At 46.6% G+C, this 15,974-nt stretch overlaps 1 protein-coding gene across 1 annotated transcript; it reads left to right on the top strand.

Annotated features, from left to right (window-relative positions):
• Positions 1-8,325: 8,325 nt before the first annotated feature.
• LOC136539691 (cellulose synthase-like protein D2) lies at positions 8,326-11,838 on the top strand. Its single transcript, XM_066531654.1, has 2 exons — positions 8,326-9,215; positions 9,764-11,838. The coding sequence occupies exon 1, from the start codon at positions 8,350-8,352 to the stop codon at positions 8,653-8,655; it is 306 nt and encodes a 101-aa protein (XP_066387751.1). The 5' UTR covers positions 8,326-8,349; the 3' UTR covers positions 8,656-9,215; positions 9,764-11,838.
• The last annotated feature ends 4,136 nt before the right edge of the window (positions 11,839-15,974 follow it).

Genomic DNA, 15,974 nt, shown 5'->3' with positions numbered 1-15,974 from the left:
TTGACAAATGCACCTATGCAGCTGAGAGGGCATATGAGACACAGATGGAGCAGCGAGAGATGCTGTGCAGCCATAAATCTCCCACCTCTTCCTCCACCGCTACCACCTCCACACTATGACTTGCCTAGTCTTTTAGATACGGAGGACTGAGGATGAGGATGAGACCAAGGAGGAGTTTGACTACCAGTTGACCTTGGGATCCACTTTGCGCTCTATGAAGAATACCAGACGCACTTGCCCCAAGGGAGGGCGGTGGTGTCTTTCGACGACGATGATGGTAATGATGGTGGGGCTACTCATGGAGGTGAGGATGTCAATTGGGAGAACATCCAAGAAGATGATGATGAGGAGGAAGAGGATGAGGAGTGAGTGAGTTGATTTCTCTCCTTTTCTTCTCTTTTTGGCGCTTTATGCCAAAGGAGAGAGAAAATTAGTGTGGAGAAAATTAGAGGGGCAAACTTCTTTTCGATGCCATGGTGGTCGCTATAGCTAGAGTTTCATGTCATATCCATTGAGAGTAGTCTTCGTTAGGTTGTGAGTTTGAGAGCCGTCAAAACTCTATTTGTGTAATAATGCTACCTATGTACTCTATATGTATCAGATGTGGACATGTATCGTTTCTGTGCTGTAGCTTGTCAGTATATTTTGTGCTAGGATGCTCTGTTATATATCTATATAATCTACTGTGTGGTGCTTGCTGTTGATCTATGCTATTATAGTAAGTGTGGTAGTGCCATACCTCTAGCCTCGGCAGTGCCGTTCTACGATAGTGTCGTGACTAAGGAGAGGCAATACCGCACCCAGCTAACACAACAAACTCATTTGTGCATCAACTATCATTTGCATCACATTTACATACTTAACACTAGTGTGCAGCACCCCACAGGAGCATGGATGTAGAGGGAGCCCCATCACTTTCACTAAAATATGAATCTTGGCCTCTTATGCCAATTTGAGAATTCAATTCTCCATTCACATATTTAGGGGGAGGCTCTATATCCATGGCTCAAAAAATCTCAGTTATATTTCATATATTTTGTAAGCTCTAATTGGGTTGTCATCAATCACCAAAAAGGAGGAGATTGAAAGTGCAATCAAGCCCTAATTGTGGGTTTTGGTGGTAATGACCACGCAATTAGAGGACTAATGAGATTTATTGAGATAACAAGCAGGAAAATTTAGAATCGAGGATGTTGTACATAACGGAGGAGCCCTCAATTACAAAAGGTGACGGCATCAAGCTCAAAAGGTGGTTTATTTCATTTTATATTTTGAATTTAAGTATAGGAAATGTCGTACTATAAAGGGGGACATAATAAACTTGCTAAAGTGTGCAACCAAGTGCTCAATCTCATACACATACATCCTCATTTGCTTAGCCAAGACAACCAACTCAACTTCCTTATATCCCTTGCTGTCTGGCTTGGTGTGGCACTGCCATACCTGAAGCACGGCTATGCCGTAGTGCGACACTGCCGCAGATAGGCCACGACACTACCATGACTTATTTGACCATTGGGATCAGGGATGGTATTTATACCTCTTCTCTTTCCTCACAACAGTCTTCTTCGACCTCTGCTCAGCAGACCGATGAAAAAATAGCTCTTAGCTCTTTCTCTCTCTTCTCCATTGGTGACCTTGAGCTCTCAAGCATTCCTTTGTGATTTCCCATCAATCCTTGAGAGAAAAGGCTCCAAAAGTCGATTAGAGAGTAGATCCATTGATTCCCAAAGCCTAAGAGCAATTGGTTCACATTTTAGCCGATGGATTGTGTTTGTTACTCTTGGAGCTTGCTCCTAGCTGGCTAGAGCAGTCACCCGTGGAGCTTGCCAACTTGTGTGGCAGCCCCAGGAGGTTTGTAACCACCTCTTGAAGCTAGTAAACTCACCCCTCATCTCAAGAGTTAACTCTCTTGACTTGAGAACGAGGAAGGGTTGCAAAGCCCTAAGCCTTAGTGGCTAACCTCAACAACGTGGACTTAGGCAGGCCTTGGTGGTGAGCTGAAACCACGTGATAAATACTTGTGTCACCTTGTGCTTGATTTACTTCATTGCATTGCATGTTGATGTTGAAGGTGATTTCTAGGGTTTGAAGGTCGATCTACTTGTATACACTTGTGCCACTACTTTCTGTTATCGATCTATGAACAACATACCTGCAGGAACCTCAGTAATTTCTCCGATCTAAGTTTTTATTCATAGTTTTTGAATTGTGCCTCGAAGTTGTCTACAGATGCCGGAGAGCCACTGTTCTGGCCTGGCAGTGCCGCGGGGTCAGAGCGCTAGTGCTGTGGGTTGAATTTGATGTTTGCTTAAGTTTTATTTTAACAGGCCCATTCACCCCCTCTCTAGTCTAACCAAAGATCCTACAAGATCAAACCTCGAGTTGTATTGATTTCATGAATGAATATTTATACATGTACATTCTCTGCAGTCTCCACTGAAAAACACTACGCGGGAACCTAGCCTGTGGCGTAGCGAGCAAGCGAAGACACGGGCGTGTGGCGAGCGTGTGTCGTGCGCAAGTGCGTGGACCACGTGGCCATCTATCCTAGGAACCACTGGAGGACCATGCGAGTCTGTTAACAATATCCAAAAAACACCTTGTGCTGTGCCCAATTAAAACTTTACCACACAGAATTATGGTGCTTCTTCTCTCTTAAGTGTAAGAAATCCAGGATGAGTTATGTGGCCTAGCCAGAGGTATTTACTTGTCTTGCGCTAACTTACACTCCATTTTCTCAAAACTATCATGGGACCTTTAGGATGCCTTTCTACTGTGTTCTCTCCTTATAAACTGCTCTTCCATGTGGCTATTACTGCAGAGCCCTCAACGAGCTTCATCCCACAAATAATCATTGTTGGCAGCTGACATGTTATTATTCCTTTTAGCAAACTAATTTCTCACAAGCATATCACCGAACACCTTGTGTGTATGAATTAAAACAACACCTAAATCTGAACTAATTGAACGACAAGTTGTCCCATCTTCTAGCTACACTATACTTATATCAACTAGCTCACTACTACATGAACCCCACCACCCAAATCTCAATATATCAAAGAACACACATATGCCTCCTTGTCAACTCATCCATACAAGCAACCACTTGACATATGGAACACTAGCAAGTGTTGATGGTCACTAAACCCTATGTTTGACCATCAACATTCCACCAAAGTGAAGGTAAAACACATCGCTAGTAGCATTTTATATTTACAAATGACCTAGTTCCACTTGTACTTGGAGAAACACGTGAATGCGGAAAATTCTAGTGAAAATTCATCAAATTCAAAGAAGGAAGGCAAATGGACATGGCAGGGGGGTCTAGGCCCACTTGGTGGGGTCAGCCAACCCACCTAGCGTCGCTCGATGCCCTCGAGCTTCTACCACATCACTGATCCTTGGACAGTGAGAAAACACACCTTGGAGCATTGCCACATGTTGATCCATGCCACGTGTTGATCCATTGTCATTTTGATCCAAGGGCCTTGGTGGAGCTTCACATGGATTGGTGGCCCACTGTCATACACCAAAAGATCCCAATCGACGTTGCAACCACCTTAGGACAAGGATCAACCGCCATCAGGGAGCTCTCCACCATCGTTTAATTAAGAGACGGTGGGTCCTAGGGTCAGGCGCCGTCGCCTAGCTAGGGTCGGCGATGCTGCCCCTCCTCCACCAACCTCTCACTCACTCCTACAAGTACCTCCATGGCTCCTAAACACTATATAAAGAGGTGTAGAGCTACAGGGAAGGCATCACTATCAAGAAGCAACACTCTCCACTAAAGATCAAGCTCATCCTTGAGCTCTAGTGTAGTAGCTAGGCTAGTAGTGGGAATAGAATTAGAGTGGAGCTCTGCTCGGAGTCCAGAAGAGTCTTATGGGTTTGGTATAGCTCTTGTACTTTCCTCTTGTGTACCTTTCCCAATTTGTATACTTACCTTATTTGGAATAAACCTACTCTCTCCTAACTACCGCCGCCGCCACCCTCTCCTAATAACAAACCTGCTCTGTCCCCCTCCTCTCTCTTAACCGGTGGTCGCGCCGGTGAACAGAGGAGCGGGGACCAAATCCCTTTTCTCTTCGTAGTTTTAGATTAGGTTTGTGGATCCTTGTTGATCTAGGGTTTAGTTCTGGTGTCATCGACGAGGTGGTGGCGACGATGATACTTTGGAATTAGGTTTCTCCGGTCTCTCCCTACCTCGACGATGTTCGATCTGGCTTCGGTGAAGAACCAGTGAGATCTTGGCAGTTGGTGTGCTAATCAGAGGAAGTAGTTGGTTGTCTTTCAATGCGGCGGATCTTGACCTCTTCTTTAGGTCTGTTCTACCGTAAGGTTCGAAAGTTTCAACACTCTATTTTGATGGTGAAGGATGTAATTGTAAGCCTATGTTCATTGGAGGATTTCTTTAGCCGATTTACTTTCAGTGGATACTAGATCTCGTTGTCAGCCTTGAGTGGGTTTTGCGGTCTTCAAGCCAAGTTTAGCGAGGGTGTTTGCAAGTGGTCCTTTTCTTTGCTGTCTTTGCAGTGATATTTTCAAGATCCGACAAGCTGTGGACATCCGAAAGAAGACGACCTAATTTGGTCTTTGATGTACTCTTATATTTTAGAGGTCGTTTTGTGTCTTTTTGTCCATCGTTTGCACTAACCTTTCTTTTCCTTGAGATATATTAGATGTGAAACACTCATTGTCCATCGTTTGTACTGACCTTTGTTTTCCTTAATTTAAAGGAAAATAACTATGAATATAGATGAAAAATCATGTAGAGATTGCAAAGATCCTTATGATATTGTGTCTAAGCTAGGTAGGGGCTGTGTTTGGATGGGGCGAACCCATGCGAGATCTAGTGGAAAAAAACTAAAAACATATTTAATTAAAGAGCCGTGTTGCTTTGAGATGCGTGCGATTTTTTAAAAAGGGAGTATTAGGAGCAGCCCTCTACATTTTTTTGCTTAGTAATAATGACCAACTAGTTTTTTTATTCAGTCTTTTATTTTTTATAAAAATGTCTTTAGCTGCTTTTATTTATTTAAATCTCTTAGTAATAATGACCGCCTAGTTGCACACTCTCTTGCAATGTTAACCACCTGGACAATTTGGAATCAACCAAATGACATAATTTTTCGAAGAAGAGAGAAGTCGGCAGAATCCATCCCCTCTCTAGTGTTATACATGATGAAGCTCTCATGTGGAAGTCTGCTGGAGCAAAAGCTTTTCTACAAAATTATGGCTCTTTTTGTTACTGATGAGTAGTCCATAACCTCCCTCCCTCCCCCCCCCCCCCCCCCCCCCCCCCCCCCAAAAAATATAGTGGTCCACTAGGATTGGGTTGTAGGCGCTACTTGCGCAAAATTCTTATCTTCTTATTAACTAGAAGTATACCCGCGCATTGCAGCAGGGATTAAAAAAAAATAGACTACTACATAGCAGGTTAAACACTCAAAGCATATGAGTATATATACACATTATAGAGATAGAGATAATGCATGAATATATATGTATGAACCGGTCATGTGTTGTGATATTCATAAATAATCAGAATAATAATGCTGACTAACATATCCATGCTCATGCCTACTGTAGATTATTTGAATGAAAGTTTGAGATGAAGTTGAATTGAACGTAGATATATTATAATAAGCTGCATAGGGAACAATATGAGCTGATCATATCATAAAATAAGAGTAAATATTGTTGATCAAAATATCATGGTTAATTTTAAGATCCAATTCCTTTGATCATGCCTGCCAGTGGCAGCAACAATGAATGTATCAGAGTATGACTGTATGAGAATATATATGTGTATGTCAGATGGACAGAAAGGCAACACGTACGCCTTGTTGTAGACAAAATAGAATAGAAAATGCACCTGGAATGAAGGGCGCCATGGTGATCTTGTCAAGTCAGTAATCTGAAGGGACGATGGCCGCGTCCATCCTTTGGATTGCTAAAATTGGATGTTTTTTATCGAACAAATTATCCAGGCACCAGAAGTCCAAAACCTACAAAAACCTGAAAGAAACGACATGCAAACCAGTTAAATGGAGGATCTATATATAGCCATCTGGAAAATAAAGAATTGCCTCTCATCAAGAAGATTCCAGGTGAACTGCTGCACACGTGAGTGTTGTAGTTTTAGGATCTAGATAGATCACACACATATGGCGCATTGGCGCTGTATATATAGCTGGTATCCTGCGGAGGGGAGCAGGCTAGCGTTGATATATGGAAGCGGGTAGACCGTAGACATCAGAACACCGCTAGGAATTAAAGATACGAAGGCACGTCGAATCGACGGCCTTTTAGGGTGTTCACGTAAGTTCTTTTTATTTGGTGCGTTAGATAGAGATTCCACGGCACAGATGAGGCGCGTCACAACCGGCCTTCATCCGTGCATTCCGCAGTAGATAGATGAAGCAACTGCACGCATTAAATGAAGTACGGCTTCCTCTAATCGTAGGCGGCATGCAATGGACGGTGGCGCGTAGCAGAGAACAGTGAATTCTCAACATGCATGGTCCATGCCTAACTAGTGGGCGGTACGCATGCGAGTACGCGTGCATGCATACTACTGGGCCTTGTTTGCTTTGCAGAACTAGACTCCACCATGGTCGTCACACGTAAAATGGTGCTCCTTTCTCTTTCTCTCTCACGAGTGAATGGCAGGCGGCAGCAGCTCTGCTCCTCCCCTCCTCTCTCTCCTCTCCATGCTCTCGCTCTCTCCCTCACTCCTCGTCGCGACCGCCAAGGCTCCCCGCACCGTGTGCGCAGCGCAGCGGCGTCCCCCGGCATGGCACGGCGACCGCCGAGGCTCCTCCTGCTATGGCTTCCTCCCTCCCTGCTTCTCCGCCATCTGAATCTGTGTGCGACCCGCGCCGCTACTTCTTGCTTTGAATCTTGGTCTGGGGATTCCGGCCTGATTTCTCGGTCCCTGTCGGATTTGCTTTCCATCCTTTCGCAATTAGCAAGGAAGAAAAATAAAGTTGCCATCTTCTGCCGTTTTTGACTGACTGACTGACTAATACTATTTGGTTGAGTTGATTGATTGATGCTCCTCCATTGCATCCATCCCTGACGCTTCCGGTTCCTTCCCTCATCCGCAGATCAGTCGCCACCACTGACGGATCCGTAGCTCGATCCAGCATCGTGCCCGGACCGGCCGCCATGGCCTCCAACGGCGGCGGCGGGGGGGGGGGGGGGGGGGGGGCTCCGCCACAGCAACAGCAGCCGCCTGTCGTGGATGTCCTACTCCGGCGGGGGGGGGAGCAGGCTAGCGTTGATATATGGAAGACATCAGAACACCGCTAGGAATTAAAGATAAGAAGGCACGCCGAATCGACGGTCTTTTAGGGTGTTCACGTAAGTTCTTTTTATTTGGTGCGTTAGATAGAGATTCCACGACACAGATGAAGCGCGTCACAACCGGCCTGAAGCAACTGCACGTATTAAATGAAGTACGGCTTTCTCTAATCGTAGGCGGCATGCAATAGACGGTGGCGTGTAGCAGAGAACAGTAAATTCTCAACATGTATGGTCGATGCCTAACTAGTGGGTGGTACACATGCGAGTACGCGTGCATACATACTACTGGGCCTTGTTTGCTTTGTAGAACTGGGCTCTACCATGGTCGTCACAAGTAAAATGGTGCTCCTTCCTCTTTCTCTCTCACGAGTGAATGGCAGGCGGCAGCAGCTCTGCTCCTCCCCTCCTCTCTCTCCTCTCCATGCTCTCGCTCTCTCCTTCGCTCCTCGTCGCGACCGCCGAGGCTCCCCGCACCCTGTGCGCAGCGCAGCGGCGTCCCCCGGCACGGCACGGCGACCGCCGAGGCTCCTCCTGCTATGGCTTCCTCCCTCCCTGCTTCTCCGCCATCTGAATCTGTGTGCGACCCGCGCCGCTACTTCTTGCTTTGAATCTTGGTCTGGGGATTCCGGCCTGATTTCTCGGTCCCTGTCGGATTTGCTTTCCATCCTTTCGCAATTAGCAAGGAAGAAAAATAAAGTTGCCATCTTCTGCCGTTTTTGACTGACTGACTGACTAATACTATTTGGTTGAGTTGATTGATTGATGCTCCTCCATTGCATCCATCCCTGACGCTTCCGGTTCCTTCCCTCATCCGCAGATCAGTCGCCACCACTGACGGATCCGTAGCTCGATCCAGCATCGTGCCCGGACCGGCCGCCATGGCCTCCAACGGCGGCGGCGGCGGGGGGGGCTCCGCCACAGCAACAGCAGCCGCCTGTCGTGGATGTCCTACTCCGGGGGGGGGGGGGGGGGGGGGGGGGGGGGGGGGGGGGTGGGGGGGGGGGGGGGCGATGACACCCGCGCGCAGGCGACCGTCCCATGGTCACCTTCGCCCGCCGCACGCACTCGGGCCGCTACGTGAGCTACTCCCGCGACGACCTCGACAGCGACCTCGGCATCGGCGGCGACATGTCGCCCGACCGCGAGGAGCAGCAGCAGCAGCAGTACGCGAGCTACCACGTGCACATCCCGGTGACGCCCGACAACCAGCCCATGGACCTGGCCATCACGGCGCGCGTGGAGGAGCAGTACGTCTCCAACTCACTCTTCACGGGCGGCTTCAACAGCGTCACGCGCGCGCACCTCATGGACAAGGTCATCGACTCGGAGGCCTCCCACCCGTAGATGGCGGGAGCCAAGGGATCCTCCTGCGCCGTCAACGGATGCGACGCCAAGGTCATGAGCGACGAGCGCGGCGACGACATACTCCCCTGCGAGTGCGACTTCATGATCTGTGCCGAGTGCTTCGCGGACGCCGTCAAGAACGCTGGCGCCGTCTGCCCGGGATGCAAGGAGCCCTACAAGAACACGGAGCTCGAGGACATCGTTGGTGCCGCCGATGCTAACGCCGGGGCAGGTAGGCCCACGCTGTCGCTGCCCCCGCCGCCTGGCGCTGTCGCGTCCAGGATGGAGAGGCGGCTATCCATTATGCGTTCCTAGAAGGCCATGACCAGGAGCCAGACCGGAGACTGGGACCACAACCGCTGGCTCTTTGAGACCAAGGGGACGTATGGCTATGGCAATGCCATCTGGCCCAAGGAGAATGAGGTGGACGTCGGAGGCGTTGGCGGAGGCGGCCTCGGTGGAGGAGGAGCTGATGGCCAGCCGGCTGAGTTCACCACCAAGCCATGGAGACCGCTCACTCGGAAGCTTCCCATCCCTGCTGACATACTCAGCTCATACAGGTAAATGCATGCCTTTTCCTACCTGACTGAAGTTTGTTTGTCGTTCTTTTTTCAATCGTTATTGCTGATCGGATTCATCATTCATGTGCACACACAAGGCTGGTTTGAATTTGAAATGCATTGTTCTATTTCTGATCCACTCGGTGGTTTTTGTTTGCGTTCATATATAAAAAAATGTTCCACCCTGATTCTGAGTCAAACTTTGGTTAGACCTGGTTGTGTAGATTAGTCCCCGTTGTTGTGATCTTTTGAACAAACTAGCAGGTTAGGTGAGTTGTTAGATTCTTAGATCTGTCCTGTACTTCTGATCTCTACCATGTTCCAAACATGTGAACTTAATAATGGTTACTACTACATTCAGACTTTTTTTGTATGTATTTGCTGTTCAAATTGCAGAATGCTTCCCAACTTGTGCATTTTTATTACATCCTACAACTTCATCACATAGTCCAGACATCGTTTGGTTCTATCTAGCAAAATAGAATTGCAAATGTTTATAGTAACAATGTCCTGTAGATTAACATTGATGGTTCTGGTGCTTCCTGCAGGCTTCTCATTCTTATCCGCATGGCCGTCCTTGCTCTGTTCCTTATGTGGAGAATTAAGCACAAGAATGAGGATGCAATTTGGCTCTGGGGCATGTCTGTTGTCTGTGAACTTTGGTTTGGCTTTTCATGGCTACTTGACTAGCTGCCAAAGCTGTGCCCTGTGAACCGAGCATCCTCCCCGCGCCGATAGGTAGGACCAGGCCTCTCTCTCTCGTCCTGGGTCCCTCCATCGACCTCGCCCTCGCCGAGGCATCCAGCCATGCCAGTAGGCCGCTACCAGCTGTGCTTGCTACTGGTCGGCCCAGACACTCGGGTGGTTGCCACGCTGGATGTGATTTTCTTGTGCTTGTTGCTCTGTGCTGCTACTGCTTGCACTTTAGGCGTTCGATGAAATGCCAGTTCTACTTGATAAATTCATTGCAGTTTCTTTCAATATATGTTCTTGGTTTCCATGGTTACTACCTTTCGGTGTGGTTGCACACCTTCACTTAGGCATTTCAAAGACTAGCATCACTCGGTCATTTGAAAGAGAATTAGCATCTCCATTAAAGAGGTTCTTTCAGCCAGAAGTGCTTGGAGATAGATGCTAATGATTTTTTTTATTTGTGTGAGCTCATCTGCCTAGCTTTGCATTCTTAGTTGGTCCAATCTCATCTTCATTGACAGAAAATAGGGTTTTACAGTTTAATCTCAATCTCATGTGCAATGCTCTTTTCAGGATATCGCACAGGGACAGATACCACACAGGGATGGATATTGCTTAGGAGCCAAAATGTGTAGTTCAGTTTAGATAGATTTACTAATGCTCCATCTGTTATCTGAGGTACTAGGTAATATAAAGAGTAATGATTTTATCTTGCTCTGTTATGAAACTGTAGATGTATAGGTACAGATAAAGGTGCAGACCTGTTGCAAATGAGAATGAATGGTCCTTCGTATCTTTGTTTCTATTCAAGTAAAGCTATTTGCTACATCTTCTCACTTTTATGCAGTCTACTATACCTTTTAATTTAGCAGTGTATCAGACAACATTGCTCCCATGTATAATAAAAGCTAAAACAAAATATTATGAATAATTGATGGAGGTTTATACCCAGGACGATAAATGTAATTTTACCTTAGTGCACATATCAGCATTGACCAATTAAAATGTAATTTTCTTTTATTTAGTGCACTGTATGGAATATGATGCCATTTATGAAGGGCTCCATACAATGAATTGCTATCTTAGATAGGGAGTGCACTGTATTAACTACGCAATTCTCATATTGGTGTTTACATGATGAATGGAGAGAAAAGTTTGCTTCATCATGTCACATTAGCATTATCACTCTTATTTTAGCCTGTTTAATTCCATAGAGATTATTTTTGGATGCTTAATACTGAAACATGTGTGAAAACATGGTTGTATGAACCATAAAACTTATGTGCTTTGAAGAGCCTACGGGTAACAGGCTCATAGTGGTGTGAGTGGTAACATAACTGATAGTGTTGTGAGCAGATACATGAATTTGTCCTTTATGTGTATCATCTGTCAAACCGTGTATATGCACAGGTTAGACTACACCATTCTTTCATATTTTACAATTTGTTTAATGAATTTCAGCTTACCCCATAAAGTTGTCATGATTCCAGAAAACATGTATGTCGTACTTCCACTAATCCGATTTGCACTTTTGAATGCAGGAGTTCTAGAAATCATGTAATTTGTAGCCCAAAGTGAGCGGTGCTGATGACTGTAGTAAACTGCGGCTGAGCATAGAGCTTTGACTGATCCTCGAGTTTCATCCAATGCCTTTTTAAATGGGATGGTTCTATACATATGATGAATACCCATGATCCCTTCTGCTGGTCTACTGGCTTGAGTTACAGTGATATTTTTTTGAAAAGTTTAGCTAGCATCTGTGATGGTTCTGGTTCATGCATGCTTATACATTCTTGAAACCTTGTCCACTTCCCATCGGTTTGTATGGTTTTGTCCATCTATTAGGTACAACAAAGATATTTTATTTTGTGTTGGCCTTACGTGTACTTTTCTTCGATGAAAGGAATCCTAATATGTCACCCTTAGAAAATATCCTGTAACAAAGAGATCAAAAGTGCAGTTCTAGAAGTGTTGCTCTGCAAGTGGAGAGAAAACCATAGTGGCTAAGGTAGCTAGCCAGAACTTTTTGGTCTGACTGATTACTGGTGTTCTGGCATTGTGCTATACCAAGGCGGGGAAGGCCATACAATGCATTGTTCCCCATCAGTGATTTTTTTTAGAATTCCCCATCAATGATTTGAGTATGATATTTGAGAACAGTCCTCCTTGCATGTGTCCATCCAGCCTGTTAAAGGAAAGGTTCAGATTGGCAAGGTAAGTGAGATTGGTTAAGGATTTTGGGATGGCAACAAAAAGTGCATTGGAGGATAGATCCAACTCCTCAATATTAAGTCTATTGCCGAATGAACCTGGTATTCATCCATGGAATAAATCTCTAGATAGATTAGATATATCATCATGCAGAGTTCACCAAAGGAAATTGGTTTGCAATTGAAGTTGGTAGCCTCCCTGTGAACGCATTGTTTGGTGTGTCAATGGTTGTAAGGCTTCTGCATTTGGACACTGAAGCTGATGGGAAATCTAGATTCCCAGAGAGATGCTTCCCATCAACAAAGATATATGGCGCATCGAATCGGCGGCCTCCCAGAGTGTCCACATACGTTCTATTTAGTTGGTGCGTTAGATAGAAATTCCACGGCTCAGATGAAGCGCGTCACAACCAGCCTTCCTCTTAGCAGCGGTTGGCAGAGCCTTGCCAACGGTTGCCAAACGAGAGCTGAACGCAAGTGGGTCTCGGTATTGACAGCGTCCGCAGGTGTCGATGCGTGCGTAGCGCGGTCAAACCGGACATTGGGATTAGGACATGGCGTCAATTTAAGCGTTTCAATCACTCCAGACTACTCGGATACTAACTTTTCCTTGTTGCTCTTCTCTCTCTTTAGAAATTGTATTAACTCAGTTACTTCGAAAAAGCACTACTTCGTCAACCCGTTGTGGATTTCCCATTAGAACACAAGGATATTTTCCAAAGGAGAATATTTTGTTGCGAGAGCTATACGGTGGTGTAACTTGGCAAAGGTGCTTGGTTAACCACCTCTATACCAGCGTTGTGAAGTGTGGAGTATCTTAGCACTTATCTCAAGCATTCAGATGCAAGCAGTGGGGTCACTGACCACGAAACTAACAATGGATTGTAAGGAAAGATTCAGACAAGGGTTCCTTTTGTGGCAAGGGGCCAGGAAATCAAATCCTACAACGGATTTAATTTTTAAGGAAATTCAAGTGTTCTGCTGAGACACCCACAAGTAGCTGATACAGTGTTTTATGTCAACCAAGCATAGCTGGTCTGCTTGCATCTGAATGGTTGCTTTTCTTGTAACCCCTTTTTTTGCCTCGAGAGCCCTAAGTAAGTCTAACGAGGTCTAAGGGTAAATCGACATAGCAAACACAACGGATAAAGCAAAATGCACATCCCAAACACCCTTATATGGATACAACATACAAGCACTCACTCTCCCATTCTGGACACATCGTTTGTCTCCTATGACTCAACGATGCTTAACATCTACGGATGAAATACAACAGAAAGATTGCAACACTAGAGAATGGTGATGAAAAGCACTACTAACTATGGGTACATGTCCCCTAGGACAATTCATCTACTTTGTCGGACCAAACAGCTTCATTCCTGACCTCGGTTGGTTCTTCTTCTGCACTGGCTAAGGATCTGCCTCATCTTGTGGTGGTGATTGAGTGAGGGGAAGCAAGGACTCTACTTCTGATACCTCTGAGGATAGAGGTGTTGGTGGTACTGCAACACCGGTTCTCCTTCTTTCCGATGGGTGCACAGGCATTCCCTCCAAGGCCAAGGGTTCTTGCCTTTCTGTGTCAAGTGTCCTACGCTTGGCCCCTGTGACCAGATAAGCATCCTCCAACTGCTGGGTGCACCGATCTTCAACCTTCTTCAGGGCTTCTGCCATGGCAGTCTCATGACTTTCTGCGGCTACCACATTGGCATGCGCCTCAGTGAGTTGCACTTCAAGCATCCTAGAAAAGATCCTGGCTTCCTCAGCTCAGCAGAGGCACTTCTTCAGCTCTGAGGCCTGCCGGTCATACTGCTCATCTAGAGCAATCAAATACCTGGCCAGATATACCACAGTTGGGCTGTTTTCTTGCACGTCCCCCACTTGCAAAGCCTCCATGCGAGACCTCCATACACGTCGATTCTTTTCCAAAGGTGGAAAGAACTTTATGGGGGTACGAGCAGTTGGCTCTTCATAGATCTGGCAAAGATACCACAAGGATTTGTGGGCCATAGCTTGGTAGGTGTCGACGAAGCAAAACCCGATTGCGGTCACATTCCAGGCTTCAGTGATATCGAGGAACTCCTCACTCTTCCCAATGTAGATAGTGACCTCACATCGCTTAGTGCCATGTTTCTCATACTCACGACCCTCATACTTAGGGAAATCCTTGACTCCGAGTTTTTGCAAGGTGGCATACAGGATTTTGGGAAAACCCTCAGTGTTCAGGCAATAGCTGCTAACCCAAGCTCCTGCCATCCTTGGTGGATGATGGTTACAAGGAAGGCTCGAGCGAGAAGCTTACTCGGGAAAAAGGCTAGGTGAGCTGAGACTCACCGAGTGGTGGTACCAAGTGGCTAGGCTAGGCCTTTTGTAATGGTGGAGCGGTCATTGGTCCTGGCACAGTCCACTATTTAGTCTGGCGGAGACCAATAAAAGGAAAGTGGCAGGATTTTTACACGCACGAAATGAGCAGTGTCCAAAGCCATTCCCTAAGGTATCCAGAAATTCACTAAGTAAGTTTGAAAGCACTAGACATCTTCACCTACGCAAGGTGGGTCGATAGCAAGTGGACACATTTGATGCCTCCCCTTCATGTTACCATCAGATAAAAACAAGTCAGGCAGGTGGACACATTTAATGCCTCTCCTCCTTACCATTAGATAAAAATGATTCACCGACTATGCAGGACAATTTGTACTTACACATGTATCCATGCATCTAAGACACGGCTTGGGTTGTGTGCACGTTGCTCCTAAGATGGTTGGTGGTTGGGGTTGGTTGCCATTACTACAACTACCATAATTGCATCTGCATCCATGCTTGCAGAGGCGCTCATTCCTTGTGGCTTTGTGCTTTGCGTCGCCTGCGGTTACGCCTACCATGACCCAAGTCTCCCCGCACTCTTTTTTGGGCTCTTGTCGGAACCTTGGCTTGCAGCCGTATTAGTCATTAATGGCCTCGGACATCGCTCACCTCGAACGCATAGGACATTCATTCATGCATATCCTGTTTGTGCATTATTGTGCCGTATTGCTGGCAGATACGCCATCCATAGGTGTCACACGTGTCGTAGTGTGCATGGCCTACTCGTTCTTGTTACAGAGTTAGGTCTGCACTGTGGTTTTGTGCTCCGTGTTCGCCCGTGAGTCACGTAAGTAATGACCCACGTCTCCTCATACCCCTTTTCTGTGCTCTTGTCGAACCCTTGCCCTGCAGTCGTACTACTCAATAATGGCACCGCACGTCACTCGCCTCGAACGTGTGGAATTTGGTCGATTCGTTCATAGTGATCCCGCATAGGAACCCTAGTGAACCACTCCAGGACCACAGACCGCTTCGCCTTTATAAGCAGAGCCTGGCTTAGCCATTGGTACCACCACTCGGCGCACTTTAGCTCGCTTAGGTTTTCCCTTTGAGCAAGCTTTTTGCTCAGCCCTTCTTTGTAGCCACCGCTAGAAATGGCAGGAGCCTGGGTTAGTAGTTACTGCCTAAACGTTGAGGGTTTTCCTAGAATCCTGCATGCCACCCTGTAAAAGCTCGAAGTCAAAGATCGTCCCGAGTATGAGGGCCGTGAGTATGAGAAGCATGGCACCGATCGGTGTGAGGTTACCATCTACATTGGGAAGAGTGAAGAGTTCCCCGACATCACCGAAGCCTGGAGTGTGACCGCAACCGGGTTTAGCTTTACCGACACCTACCAGGTTGTGGCCCGCAAAGCTTTGCGGTACCTTTGTCAGCTCTATGAAGAGCCCATTGCCCGTACCCCCATAAGGTTCTTTCCACCCTTGGATAGGAATCGGCGGGCATGGAGGACTCGCATGGAGGCTTTGCAAGGGCGGGATGCGCAAGAAGATAGTCC

This window comes from Miscanthus floridulus, chromosome 2 (genome assembly GCF_019320115.1).
Source record: "Miscanthus floridulus cultivar M001 chromosome 2, ASM1932011v1, whole genome shotgun sequence".
NCBI lineage: Eukaryota > Viridiplantae > Streptophyta > Magnoliopsida > Poales > Poaceae > Miscanthus > Miscanthus floridulus.
This window is presented reverse-complemented; position numbering and strand designations above follow the sequence as displayed.

Bases quoted from the DNA above. Each gene is read 5' to 3' on its own strand.
- LOC136539691 (XM_066531654.1), top strand. From the start codon at position 8,350: ATGGTCACCTTCGCCCGCCGCACGCACTCGGGCCGCTACGTGAGCTAC.